At 31.4% G+C, this 14,904-nt stretch overlaps 1 protein-coding gene across 3 annotated transcripts; it reads left to right on the forward strand.

Moving 5' to 3' along the window:
- Positions 1 to 22: 22 nt before the first annotated feature.
- Positions 23 to 14,902, forward strand: LOC106070973 (formimidoyltransferase-cyclodeaminase-like). Of its 3 annotated transcripts, none has more exons than XM_056022053.1 (15): positions 23 to 189; positions 1,046 to 1,144; positions 3,684 to 3,867; positions 4,904 to 5,032; positions 6,112 to 6,200; positions 6,575 to 6,754; positions 7,139 to 7,276; positions 7,713 to 7,844; positions 7,932 to 7,993; positions 8,401 to 8,527; positions 8,709 to 8,870; positions 9,275 to 9,318; positions 10,042 to 10,180; positions 10,369 to 10,464; positions 12,256 to 14,902. In XM_056022053.1, the coding sequence occupies exons 2-15, from the start codon at positions 1,091 to 1,093 to the stop codon at positions 12,340 to 12,342; spliced, it is 1,623 nt and encodes a 540-aa protein (XP_055878028.1). In that variant the 5' UTR covers positions 23 to 189; positions 1,046 to 1,090; the 3' UTR covers positions 12,343 to 14,902. The 3 variants fall into 3 exon arrangements, with proteins under 3 accessions (XP_055878028.1, XP_055878039.1, XP_055878034.1); XM_056022064.1 differs by having other exon boundaries at positions 28 to 152; XM_056022059.1 differs by lacking the exon at positions 23 to 189 and adding an exon at positions 223 to 403.
- The last annotated feature ends 2 nt before the right edge of the window (positions 14,903 to 14,904 follow it).

A 14,904-nucleotide genomic window follows, 5' to 3' on the forward strand; every position in this document is an offset into this window, starting at 1 on the left:
GGTCCACGAAGCGTGGTGACGTTTTGTGCAATTCCTGAGTGCACTTTCTTAGTCTTAGCCTAGACCTAGTTAATAATCTGTAATAAATAGGGATAAGGCGAATGGTCACTGTCATTGACGACTCATTGTGCAGCCTTGCCCCAAATCTTAAAGTCGAGCTGCTTATCGCCCTAATTTCAAATCTTATCAGTAGTTAAATAGAATTTATAATAGATCTATTATAGTGACGCTAGTGCCTATATTTTATCATATTTTATTTTTATGTATCTAGATTCTATTCTCTATTAATAATTAATAATATTATGCGTCTCTAGACTAGTCTATAATAAATTAATATACTGAAGTTGAAGCGCATTTCACATCTCGACAGTCACATAGACAAGATTGTGACACTGTCTATAGGGTATATGTTAATGTAGATCAAGATTATTCTAGATGTATTGAATTTGAATCAATGAATATGTCATAATCATATGTTCGATAGTCATAGACATAGATCTAGACTTCATAGATAGAGTCTGTTAGTGTTAGAGTAGTAGTAGATTATAGTAGATCTATTCTATAGTGTGTAGCTATGTACAATTAAGTTAAGACTTTGCCAACTGGCTTATTATAGGTTATAAAATCTATGTTTGTAAAATGTAGGCTACATGTTCAAGATGTTTCAGTTATAAGTTATAGACACTCTACTACACTTACACGTCTTTACAACAAGATCTAGAATCTAGAATGATCTAGAATCTAGATATAGAGTCTATAGTCAGTATAGTCTAGTAGTACTACTACTAGTCTAGGTCTAGAGATTAAAATCTAGTTTTAGCTTCTCAGTGACTTAGACTTGTTAGTGTCTTACTCTTAGTTAACTTTCTTATTAGATCTAGATCTATATCCAGCTAGAGTAGACTTATTTAAAATTCTAAATTTATGAGCTAAGCCTAACCTCAATTGGTAGGCCTATAATATAGTTGGTAGAGTCAAGATCTATAGAATATACTATATAGATCTACATTAACTACAATAATCTATATAAAAGTTCTACTTGTAGGCCTACTTACTTTGATTTCAAGAACTTGACTCCTTCACTACAACCATGCCCAGGATTGTTGAATGTGTTCCTAACTTTTCTGAAGGAAGAAATAAAGAGGTTTAAAAATTTTATTATTTGTAAATATAAATCTAAGTTCTTGCATATTACCTTGTTTTTTTAACAATAAAATAATTATTAATGCATAGCCATAGATTCTAGCTTATAATACCAAAAATCTAGTTAATAGATTTTATACTCAATTCTGTACAATATAGGTCTAGAATAAATAGATAGATCCTATATAATATATATCATCCTCTTGCAACGATCCAAAAAATAGAAAAGGAATATTGGTTTGAATGCTGTGACAAGTCCCAAAAAGCCCTCTAGTCTGGGAGTCCATGAGGTGCCTTGACTGTGCTTCTCCGTGGTGGAGGCTGTCCAGGCCTGAGCAAGCTACTATAGCTCATATTTCGCATGGCTATAGCCATACTTCAACTCACAGTGCCCCCGCCGCTGGAAAGAAGAGGAAACTGTATTTCTTTTTTTTTAGGCTGCCCCACACTTGCTGATCTCCATCTCGCCATGTCTGTGAAACAACAAAATTCTTGGCCTGTATGATAACATATATGCATAAAGCAAAACAGCAGGTTTTCTGTCCATGGCTTTTGCAAGTGATGATTTGAATCTCTCAAGCCCTAGCTCCCTCAAATGGAGTTGAAGATGATAATAATATCTAGCTTTCCATCAAAATGTGAATTTAAAAAAAATAATTTTTCTACTCTTAGCATATGTATAGATTCAATAGGACTGAGTAGACTGCTAATAAAAATTATGATCATAGTCATAGTTGTAGATAGTAGATCTATATAGAACCAATTTTAGTAGATCTCAAAATTTTAATTAGCATGAATATGAACCACTTTATCTTATCTTATGTTGTTTCAAAAAAGAAGATAATTATATCCTATGCCATGGTACATGTATCCATGTGTTAATCTAGTCTAGCATATTAAATTAGAGGCTTAAATTCTGCTTTAGAAGTCATTGGCTTTTCTAGCTGATACAGGCAACCTGTTCCATGCTCTAATGGCACTAGGAAAGAAGGAGCACTTCTACAAATTTGTCCTGTCAGAATAAGAAATGTGCCTTTGCCTTTGTGTCTTTCTGAGGTTTTTATTAGTTTTTTTTTTAAATTTATTTTTGTAAGTTATGATTCAATTTTTTTTACGTATTATTGCTTCTTTACTTTTTAGTCTTCTGTCCTGAAGTGTCTCTTAAGTTTAGTGATCTTATATGGTTGTTACTAAAGTTTAAAAGTGAATATTCATTTTTTATGAATCTATTAGCTTCATTTTGCATCTGTTCTACTTTCTACTTCTTCGTTCTCATTTTTATGTTGGAGCATTCAGATGACTAGACCAATACTTGATATGAACTGCCCAGTGGTTTCCAAATCAGGGAGCTCTCCATATAGTTTTCTTTCTATTGGGGTGTTTTGGGGCCAGTGTCTTGTATGGCCCTCTTGGTAAACAGAGCAGTTTTGGGGGACATGGTCGTCATTCTCTGGTGACACTCCATATCTGCAGATTTTACTGGTTCCAATTTTGAGCTTCCGGTACACATGTTGTCGCATTCTGTTGTGTTAGGTCCTGAGTCGAAAGATTAGACGTTGATCTTGTTGGGATAGCTTATAATAAGCATCATCTTGTGATTTGGATGAGAGCTTGTCCATTTCTTATTTTTTATTGACTATTAGTTTCTTCATTTCTTCTGGATAGAGTGCAGAGTTTAATTGTGAGTTTGTTCTCCCACTCTTGGGGAGTGTGTCAGCCTTCTCATTTCCTTCTAGTTGTATATGATCTGGTATCCATTGCATCTGTTCTAGTTTCTCAATGTTTCCTTGAGTTGTGGGGTCCCAAACAAAGGGTTCACATATATCCTAATATTGGTCTAACCAAGGTTAATAAGTATTTCAGTTTATTTTCTATTTGATTTCTATTTTAACATACTCTGTAAGGCCAAAATTTAATTACAACAAACATGCTATTTCTTTATCATCTTATCTCTCTATAAGTGATAATAGTGGTATGCATGGTAAACAACCTGCCCACAGTCCTGCCCACTTCTAAGTCTCTTTTGTACCAGGTCCATTAGCATCAATGGTACAACCCGACATGACCAATATATTATTTTCGGTCTCAGAACCTCACTCAACAGAATGAAATGATGAGTGTTCTGGAAGCTGAAAATTGGAACTATAGAAATTAGCTCTAGTAGAGTGTCACCAGAGATGCTGACCATGTTCTTCAAGTCTGCAATTATTCAACTAGGTCCCCAAAAAAAGAAGAAAAACTATATGGAGAGCTGGAAACTACTGTGCAGCTCATTTCAGATATTGGATTAGTCATCTGAACCTTCTAATGTAATAATGAGAATGTGGAAGAAGTCTGTACAGCTTAATGTTTTCTTGCTGCTAGTTCTTTAAAATTCCTTTTCACTCAGACATTGCTGTCCAAACACAGTAATCTCTATAGTCGTACCTGTCAATGTCATATTTTCTTTATTTCTTAAATCATGGTTCACTATTTAATTTTTTAAATCTCATTATGCATTATGTTATTGGATTTGTGGTTTGTATATCATTTTTTTTTAGACTATTGAAGCCATAGCTGCAGCAATAGCACAAACTCCAGGCTGCAGTCTTTTAGATGTAGACCCTGGACAGTCTACCAACAGAACAGTGTACACATTTGTTGGAAGTCCAGATGCTGTGGTGGAAGGGGCTATGAATGCAGCCAGAGTAGCTCATCAGCTCATTGATATGAGAACTCACCAAGGTAATCCTCTTCTTTTTTGAAGTAACTTCTGTATTTTATAAGATAAGAAGATAAGGTAATTCCTCTTTTTATATCTAATTTAAATCTTTAAATTTACATCAGTGGTATTCACTTATATTGGCTGAGTGGTAAAGTGCTTAGCCTGGTTGAGAGGGTCTTGGTTTTTTAATCCCTTTGAAGTTTAGGACTTTGAATTTTGGGATTTTTAGGGCACCTCAGAGTCAACCACTCAATAAGTACCTGACATTATTTGGGAATAGTAAATGCAGTTGTTCATTGTGCTGCTCATGTGACGCTTATTAACCCTTGACCCTAGACATGAGCTCTATATCATCTGCCCTAAGGTCTGAAAGACAACTTAACTTAACTTTACTTTACTTTACTTTACTTTACTTTACTTTACTTTACTTTACTTTACTTTACTTTACTTTACTTTACTTTACTTTACTTTACTTTACTTCTTTACTTTACTTCTTTACTTTACTTTATCAACTGGTTAGTCCATTTCTGATATCAAACATAGCCACAGTTGTCATATCATCTAGTATGAGAGATGTTTTATCAAGCACGAATAAAGAGATAACCAATGTTAGTAAAAGCTAATGCACTTTACTTGAGTTAAATAAAAACTTTAAAAATAATTTGATTAGATTTCAAATTTTCAAGGCAAAGAAGATTCTTGGAGCGTGACCTCCTGTTTAACTGACTGTAACCACCTGTTTAGGAAGTTAAACAACTGTGTCTTAAATGTTTTTATCTAAACTATCCTTTGAATTATTCACTTTAATTAATGCAATAGTTAGCATTCTATTTACATCCCCTTTTAATGCCAAATATCAATCTTTCTTTCATTTTTTTTCATCATGAATGATTTATAATCTCATTGTGGTGATAACATTTGGTTAAAAATTTTCTAGCTTATTTCCAAGAGATATTTTAAATAAAAAAGAACAGCAAAAATTTATCTTATTTGCTTTAATTTGTCTTATAGTTAATAATAATCAAGAGATATTTTGAATGCTTTTTCTCTATACAGGAGAGCATCCAAGGATGGGTGCCTTAGATGTCTGCCCATTTATTCCAGTTCAAGATGTTAACATGGAAGACTGTGTAAGGTGTGCTAAAATGTTTGGCGAAAGGCTCGCTATTGAGCTTGGGGTGCCAGGTACTACAGACAATTTATTTCTTTTGCTTTTTTTAAAGCAAACTCATTCAAAATTTGAGAAGTTTCAGGTTTTATATTTAAATATAAACCCCCTCTACAATTGATTATGGTGGCTGAGTGATAAAGCACTGGCCATCTGAAATAAGGGGTCTTGAGTTGAGATCTCAGTGAAGACTGGTATTTTGAAATTTTTAGGGCTCTTCTGAGTCTACCCAATTCCAATGTGTAGCTGACATACATTGGGAAAGTAGAGGTGGTTGGTTGTTTTGAAACTTGATTATGGCCATTATTTTCAATTTCTTTCTTGTTTCTTGGATTACAATAGTTCCATTGGTTTACTTTTACCAATTTTAATTTTATATTTATTTCAAGTAAATGTGGGGATTGTACTAATTTATAACTCTTTTGCACCAATTAAATGTGCAATATTTGAATTCATGTTTTAACTATGTTAACAAAAATCTTTCACTAAGATAAAATAAGAATGCAAGGAAGTAATGGACTCACATAATTTACCTATAATCCTTAATTTTAAATATTCCTTTAATTCTTTCATTGCTTATTATTTAGATCCTGAAAAAATGTAATTTTAATTATAATATGCAAGTGGGTAGAGTTACTATAACTAACATAGCTTTTTATTTTATGATATAATCTAGATTATTTTATTTTAAAGGATAATGAATTGGCTACAAAAGTGTAATAAATAAAATAAATTATTCAAGAATTTGTTTTTATTAAGTTGAAACTGAGTACAGAAAAAAAGGAAATCAATATACTGAGAGATTTTGACATTTTAATTATAAATTTAATATTGAAAAATCACAGTGAAAAAAAACAAAAAACAACAAGAGCAATAAAATGTTTAATATTAAAAAGATAGTGAAATAAATATTATCTGAAGTTACTCGCTGAGAGTAATGTTTCACTCGCTAGCACTAGTGAAGTTATTCCCATGGAGTACTTTCATACTTAAAGAGTTAAACGGGAATATTAAACTCAAGTAGAAACACTGGCTGAATCCCTTTTTGGAAAACTTTTTTTTTTTAAATATTTTGTATTGAATCATTCCTCTTTAGTTTTCTTGTATGGAGCTGCATCGGAGACAGAATACAGAAAAACATTACCACAAATTAGGGCTGGGGAATATGAAGCACTGCCTGACAAGGCAAGTAATTTAAAGCTTTTGTTGCATTCTTTTATTTTTTGTCTGGTATGAAAGTAATAATAATGGACATAAAATACCCAGAATTAAATTTAAACTACATTTAAATATCTACACATTTGGAGAGTTCACACTTGTTTGTTTTTGTGAATTTGACCAAAATCTTTTTGTTTGAAAAACAACAAATTTTCCTTCTTTCAATTAAGATTAAATAAATGAAATAGCATTTTTTTAAAGTAAATTTAAAAATCTTTTTTGATTATTTAACAAGTTCCTTTAGATGATTGCAGCTCTTTTTTTTCATTATTGATTTGATATAACCTTAATCATGGCTGACTACATTTTTGTTCTCTCTCTTTGTTTGTTTGTTTACTTAGTTGAAAGATCCTCAGTGGAAACCTGACTTTGGTTTGCCCGACTTTGTGCCTACATGGGGAGCAACGGTAGTTGGAGCCAGGAAGTTCCTAATTGCCTACAATATTAATTTACTGGCCACAAAAGAACAAGCACATAGAATAGCACTCAACATCAGGGAAAATGGAAGGGGGGACAGTGAGGTAAACAACCCAGACTCATTCATCCTTGACTGCCACTAACTATTCCTCACCTAATTTTTTTTTATACCTTTAACCAACTTTTTTTGTCTGTGTAAAATTATTTGGGGAGATTGGCACATTTTTAAATCTATGGTATTATCTCTGCATAATTATTTCAGAAAAAAAATATTTTTTTTCACTACATGTTTGATATTGGTAAAAATGTTTTGTTTGTAAAAGCCAGTCAGTAAACAAATTGATACTACTATCTCTAGTTCCTCTGGTTTTTTTAAGATGAGCATTTTCAAACCTGAAATTAACATTACTAAAAATTAAAATACCAATAAAATTTTATGTGAGTTGTTATATGATTTAAAATTATTTTTTTTCGTTTTGTAATTTTAGCCTGGAAGATTAAAATGTGTACAGGCAATAGGTTGGTACTTAGAGGAGGCAAACATGGCCCAAGTGTCTGTGAATATAACAGACTTTGAGGTTACTAGTATACATGAAGTCTTTGAGGAATGTGTTAAAGATGCTCAGGTACAAACTCAAATTGATTCTTTTCATTGTATTTGTTTTATGTTAGATTCATATAAACAAAGACCCTTAGAGTTTCAAGAACAAAAATAATATTGTTTAGAAAAGGAAGAAAACTATCTATAGTTCAATTAATATAGAAATATTTGTATTTATACTTTTTCAAAATAGTGTCACATTTTTAGCATACAATTTCAAAGAAGGACAATCATTTTTCTTAAAATACTTTTTTGCTATCCTTTTTATAATTATTTCAAGAACATAGTTTTGAAATATTAAGAAATTGTGGAAAGAAATATTTACTTTTTTTTTTTTTCAAACATTCAGAAACCATTCAATAAATAAAATCCAAATTAGTTTTTATGAACATTGTTTTGGTGTTTGGATAAATTAAACTATTGCTGCCTACATTTTTTTCTTGCTTTTTTTTTAATAACAGGAACTAAATATAGCTGTGGTTGGATCTCAAATTGTCGGTCTCATTCCCCTGAAGGCCATGATGAATGCTGCAGAGTATTATATGAAAAAAGAGAATCTCTTTATTTTGGAAGAAGATCAAAAATTGAGATTGGTAAGAAAAAAAAAATTCTATACCATAATTAGTGTCATTGGAAATATGTAATAAACAAAAAATGCTAACTATTATGTATTCTAATAGGTTGTCAACAGATTAGGTCTAAACTCACTGGGTGGTTTTAACCCTAAAGAAAGGATTATTGAGTAAGTAAATATTTATATCCCCTTTATTTTTAAAAGCCAAACTTAATTTATCAAAACTAAAGACAGTAGGGGAATGTATGTTGAGGCTAAATATTTCACTTTTTATGTATTGTTAGCTTTAATATGCTGGCATAAAATAAAATCTTTTTCTAGTTTTGCATTGATATGTACAGATTCAGGAAAAATTAGTCAAGTTTTGTTTTGGCATGTACAGACACATGCCACTGTTAAGTCTAGTTTTGTATTGACTTGTACAGACACCTGAAAGTTTAGTCTAGTTTTGTATTAACACATACATATGCCACTGTTTAGTCTAGTTTTGTATTGGCATGCACAGATAAATAAAAAATTAGTCTAGTTTTGTATTAAGATGAAAGTTTAGTCTAGTTTTGTATTGATATGCACAGATATATGATACACACTGAAAGAGAAGGGCCTCTAGTCAGCATGGACCTTAAAGACTTCATACTAACTGTAGGCTCAAGGTCTCCATCTCCTGGGGGTGGATCAGTAGCTGCCTTAGCTGCATCTCTTGTAAGTTCTTGCATTTAATTATTATTTTTTTTATACTTTGAAACATTTTCTTCTTTTTTATAATGTTTTTTTCCAGAGTCTGCATATGTGTCTGTAAATGTTGTTCTCTGATTGTTTTAGTGATAAAGTGCATTGATTGTCATAGTTAGAAATTAATTTTTTGTTTGTTCCAAACCAAAAGGGAGCTGCTCTAGGTTCAATGGTTGGATTTTTAACTTACGGCAATAAGAAATTTGCTGCTTTAGATGAAAGGATGAGAAAGTTGATTCCACCATTATATAAAGGCATGAAAGATCTGATTCCTTTCATTGATGCTGATGCAGCAGCATTCAGTGAATATATGGTTAGTATTTATTGTAAGCCCAGGGCTTTCTTCACCAATAAGATGTACCCATTCAAAATGTACTTAGTTTGCCTTTTTAGGTCTATTTTATGTTTGTTGTTTTGAAGGTACAGTGAACCTATATTATTTTTTGTAATAAACTTTTATTATTTGCTTAGGGTAATTGATAAACAAAAATAATTGTAATTAATCGATTTGTTTCCCAAAGTAATGCATCTGACATTTTAGGCTTTTTAAGTCAATAAAAAAATCTGGCTGTTTATAGTCCATTATTCCATTTACACTTTAATTAAAATTACAAAAGCAATCGGTTATCCAATTCATATGAAAAACAAAAATCTTAGAATAAATATGCTATAGTCATGTAGCTCCTGTTTTTGTAATGGTAATATGTGTTTGTGCAGCTTGCTATGAAACTGCCAAAGAAAACAGAGGCAGAAAAGAAAGAGTAAGTATTTACTACCATTTTTTTTTTCAATGCTGGTATTTCCTTCCAGAAAGACAAGTTTATATATATATATATATATATTTAAAATTGTATTGTAATAACATTTATTTTATTAAAGGCCTTTATTTTTAAATAATTGTGTATATTTTATTCACTAGATCTTATTAATATCATTATAATAATTAATATCTTCATTGCTATGATGGAACCTAATAATAAACGTCTTTAAAAAAATTTTTAAGTTCCTTTGATCTGATGATTAACAAAACTAAGAACCAACTCTTTATTGGCTTCTCTGAAGAATTCATATCATTATAAGTGCAAATATATCCCTTCAGATGGTCAGTTTAGGCAGTAGGCTATATTCTTCATATGTAATATATTCATAAGGTTGAAATGCTAGTCGGATTATTTTCATGTTCTTGAATTTTAAAGTCCGTTGACATAAGATTGGAGTAAGTAAAGAGAGCTGGCTTTACAGAATCTTTCTTCCCCAACTAACTAAATGAGTTGGGAAGTTAGTTTTTTTTATATCTATTGTAAATTTGAAGCCTAAATTCTTTTGTTTACTTAATATCAAAGCATAAAAATAGCTTAGGAAAAGTATGATTAGTATTTGCACACATTTGTTTATTTTGGCTTGCTTTTTTTTAAAGCAAAAACTAGGCTCTATAAATAAAAAAAAACAGGTAATTAAGAAATATATATTTTCAAACATTGCAGAAGAGAAGAAGCCATGAAGCAAGGTTTGATGACTGCCATTCAGGTTCCAATGTGTGTGGCCCAACTGGCCAATGAAATGTGGCCATATTTACTTGAGCTTGCAGAGATAGGAAATCTGAATTGTAAATCTGATCTGCAAGTACGTATTTAAGCAACTCCAAAATGTGTCACTCCATAACTGATGATATGTAACATTGAATTTAAATTGGTCTAATGTATAAGATCTTCTTTAAATTGCATTTTTAAAACTGCTAGCAGAGCTGATTTTATAGAGAAATTGTCACCAACTATGCCCTCAATGGATTGAATTATGCTTGGTTTTCCTAGACATGTGCAAGAATCTTGGAGACTGGAGTATGGGGAGCCTATTACAATGTCATGACTAATATAGGTCAGATTGATGACCCAGAGTATGTTGCTAAGGTGAGTAGTTTATTGTTTGAAATATAGACATGAGAATAAGAGTTCATGACATACAAAGTAAAAAAGAAATGAACTCAAATCAACTTTGTTTCACTTTTTGTTCATGAATTTCATGTTTGTAAAATGTTTTGTAAAATTTTTATATGTTTCGGATGTTCCTTCAGAGTTGAAGATAGTTTACTTCCTAGTCCATACCTCCCGCAGGACGACGGGGATGGGAGCGGGATGGGTTTGAACTCTCGACCATCGATAAATCCGAACGACAGTCCAGCAATAAAACCGCACGACCAGGCAGCCATCCCATTCATTTAGCATACAAGTTAAATTAAATAATTCACACTTTAGTTTAGAATCTTCTTAACATTAATTTTCTTTTCTGTCATACTATAATTTTTCTTTAAGAATTACAAAGTTAATTAATTTGTTTCTGTTGATAATTATAGTTTTATCCTCTTTCTTGGAACTGAATTATTAATCAAATATAAAAGCAGTGCTTAGAAGATGAGCAATGGTTTCCTATTATAATTATTTTGGTACATGAGCATACATAAAACCAAAATATCAAACAAAAAGTCAAACACAGGATCATTAATAGTTTAAACTGATAGACCCGTTAGCTATGACACTTAATCTATATATATAATTCTCTTCTTCGCTCAAGAGTTTGGACGAGAAGAAGAAGTAAAGGAAAGATCACTCTTTTATTTCTGCGGATAGAGTTATCCCAGGAACTTTATGAGCCTTGCGTGTAGCGAAGTCATACAGTGTATCATGAAAATTTTATTTCCTACATAGATCACACTCAATAGCAAATACATACAAATGTTTCAATCTATCTATGAGAATTGTTGAACTAAAGTAATTCTTCATTAGTTTGAGGCGCGAGAAGCTTCTTTCACCAGATTACACAATTATGGCTAATGCATAATGCCGTTTTTATTTATCGCCCGTAGGATTGGCGTTTTCCATATTGAATGACACTCTAAAATGACAATTTTTGTCTATATATTCATGAGATTTGTATGAGTTTTCAAAAGATTTTCAATAATTTCTGGATATTTCCATGACTTTTTCATATATTTTGCAATTTTAGGAGATTGCCAGGAGCTCCTGGTAAATCAGGCAGCCGCGAGAAATCTGTTATAAGTTATAAAATGGTTTAATTTAATAATTTACACATAGAATTAGCACAGGTCCTATGAAAGTGTGGGGCCCAATGCGGTCGCATAAGTGCAAAGCCCACTGCTGTCACCTTAGGCCGGCCCTGCAAAATAGTGGCGTATGCTACGCTGCCGGTCGACTAGTAGTAAATATAAAGAAGAATAGCTTTGCCTGGGGACGTAAGGAAGCACAGAGCTATCTAGTTACAGAGTATTGAACATGAATAATGTTTGGGACAATATCAACATCTTCCTCAACAACTGCAATCTTCATCTTAACAGATAAACCCCTTCACACCTACTAAGCTGAAAATGTGTTTCACACTTGTGAATGATACCATCTCAAACAGACCCTACCATCTCAAACAGACCCTACCGTCTCAAACAGACCCTATCATCTCTCAACAACCAAGTTTAGCTTGCATTCTGTTTGTTAGTGAAGTTGAGGAGAGTGTCATGCTAAATTTTTCCATAGCCCAGACTCCAAGTCTACAGCTCAGTCTAGAAGAAGTTCTGGATTTAATGCAATTGGACTACAATGTTTTGTTGCTTCAAAAGAAAAGGTTCTTATATTTTTGCTGATTGATATTTATCCACTTAACAATTTACCTATTCTTTAAAAATACCTTAGGTGCGAGGTGACATAGACCTGGCGGTGACAAAAGCACAGAAGGAAAAAGATGAAGTTTTGAAAATCTTGGAGCAGAGGAAAGAATAATGGCTGTGATAGACTGACATGTCATTAAGCTCACTTGTACATTCAGTATTTGATTTGATGGTGTCAGAAGCAAGGTGATTAATTTTATAAATGTGTTGTATTTTCATTTACTGATATCACTGTGTTAACTGTACTTGATTAGATATTCAGCATGTTTTATACTTTAGATTATCATTCCGGTATATTTTGTTATTGGAACAGTGATTTGTGCTAAGTTCCAAACATCCTATCTTTTTGGCTTTCAGTATTATTTGTTTCTTTAAGTTGACTTAAATCATTATACAGACTATTGTTTTGTTACCACTGCCTTGTTATACAATTTATATGCAATCCATTCATTCTATTTAAATTATTACTGATGCTCTCTTTATTTCTATTAGTCTGTAATTATAAATTTTGGCTTTAAGAAAACTGTGGTTCATTTTTTAAATGTATGCATTTTAATAAGCATTTTTTGTAAAGTGATTTATTTTACACTCCAGGATTAGAAACTTAAACTTTTTTTTCCTGAATCTTTTACTTATTAGAATTGAGTGTTTTAAAAATTGTCTGAAAATGAAACAATGTTTTGAACTTTGTGTTTTAATGATTTAAATAATAATAAAACGTCACATGATCTCTGCATATTACTGGTATTTTTTTTTGGGAAAGTCATTACATTGTTATTAATAGTTAAATAAACATTATTGAATGTTTATTTTATTTGATATTATGAGATTTACAAAATAATATTTTGCACAAATCCAGTTCATTATTATATGATTACACCATCAGTATTTAGACAAAGGACAATACTGCTGTTACTCACTGTTATTTCTTGTTTCTGACCTGTATTGAATGTTTTATTTAAGTGTTGTAACCATGTAATAAGCAACATTTGTATCTTGTAGCCATATGTATTCTAACATCTATTTTGTAATCAAAATATTTTTGGCACTAATTGCCTGTGAAATGTGGTCTGATATACGGAGTCCTTATTTTAAACAAAATTGTTTAGTTGTGTTAATAGTAGATTTTTGTTATTACCTCTGTTTTGTTTTTGATACATATTTAAATTCTTAATAAGTGAAAACTTTTAAAACTCCACTCAATGATATACATCTAAAAAGTGTAGTCTAATGTATAACCACTTCACCAACATTAGATCCAATGAAAAAAATATTCTGAAAAAAAAAAAAAAAGTCATTTGTGTCTATTTGAAACTTTTTTTGCTTTGTTTCTCTATTTCCATTTTATTAAAACTGTTACATTTATTGAGTCAGTGTATCAGGTTAGTGATAAAGGTTTTGAATCAGTCTTGTTGATGTTTGACTGTTATTTTCACTCTGTTACAATTATGAAGTGAAAACTGCTGACTAATAGTGAGATCCTTGTCATTTTTCTATGGAATGCCATTTTGTTATTGTGAATCATATTTTAAAACAATTATTATTAATTGTTCACTACTCACATGGTGTTCAAACATCTTTAGTTAATTGCCTTTCAACATATCCCCTCTCATAATTCACTCAAACTTGTTCTAAACATTTTCAGACTTAATGGTCCATGGGGTAAGTGAGCAGTAATACTCATGCCTAAGGACAACACTTATTGAAGTGTCATTCTATAATCTTATAAATTACAGACCCTCCTTTAACAGATGATAATTATGTCCTATGTATATCCATTTTTCAATCTAGTCTTGCATGTTAGAGGCTTTAACTCATTGGTTTTCTTGGCTGATTCATGCAACCCGATCAATGCTCTAATGGCACTATGAAGAAGGAGCATTTGTAGGAATACGTCCTAGCTTATGGGTTGTTTTACAACATGCTTTACATGTTTTGGATCTTTTAGAGTTGAAGATAATCTACATCCTAGTCCTAACCATACTGCACAACCAGGCAGCCATCCTGCCTTGTACTGAAATTCAAAGAATACATTACATATATTTATTTGATGCAATATCCTTTGTCAAATAATTATCTTGAAGCATAATAATAAATTGTTGTTTTTTTTTCGGTGTCTTAAAGCAATTAATCTAAAACGTCTTTTTGAGGATTAGGAATAAGCCAATCAAAGAATAAAAATATAATATGAAAAATATGTTTCAATTCACAAACAATTTATGAAAACAGTATGCCTATTGATCCCATGGAGAAAACTTCTAGTTTTGCAAATAGCAATTCATAATATTTAGTGATGGGTATTTGTTGTAATGGATGTCTTCTATAGTTATTTTTTTTAAAGCTATAAACAGATCCAACTTTATTTTAAATAGATGTATAGATTTATTTTCTGTTATTCTTGTACTAAAATAAAAGGTAAATTATCAGAATGTTATACAAACCTACTTCAAGACACATGAATGTTGATGTGTTACCAATAACAACTGTGAAGGTAAACACAACAAAAGTAACAGTAATTATACAAGGTGATCATTATGACCCTCTCCCTTTTTTTGCACCCAACACACCAAAATAGTGACTGTTTTTGTAATAGAAGTGTTTCTGCTGGGTTTTTTTAACTATGGCATCACTGTTTTTGTTTACATTTTTTTAAATAAAATGAAATTGCAGAATC

The sequence above is a fragment of the Biomphalaria glabrata genome, chromosome 1 (genome assembly GCF_947242115.1).
Source record: "Biomphalaria glabrata chromosome 1, xgBioGlab47.1, whole genome shotgun sequence".
Lineage (NCBI taxonomy): Eukaryota > Metazoa > Mollusca > Gastropoda > Planorbidae > Biomphalaria > Biomphalaria glabrata.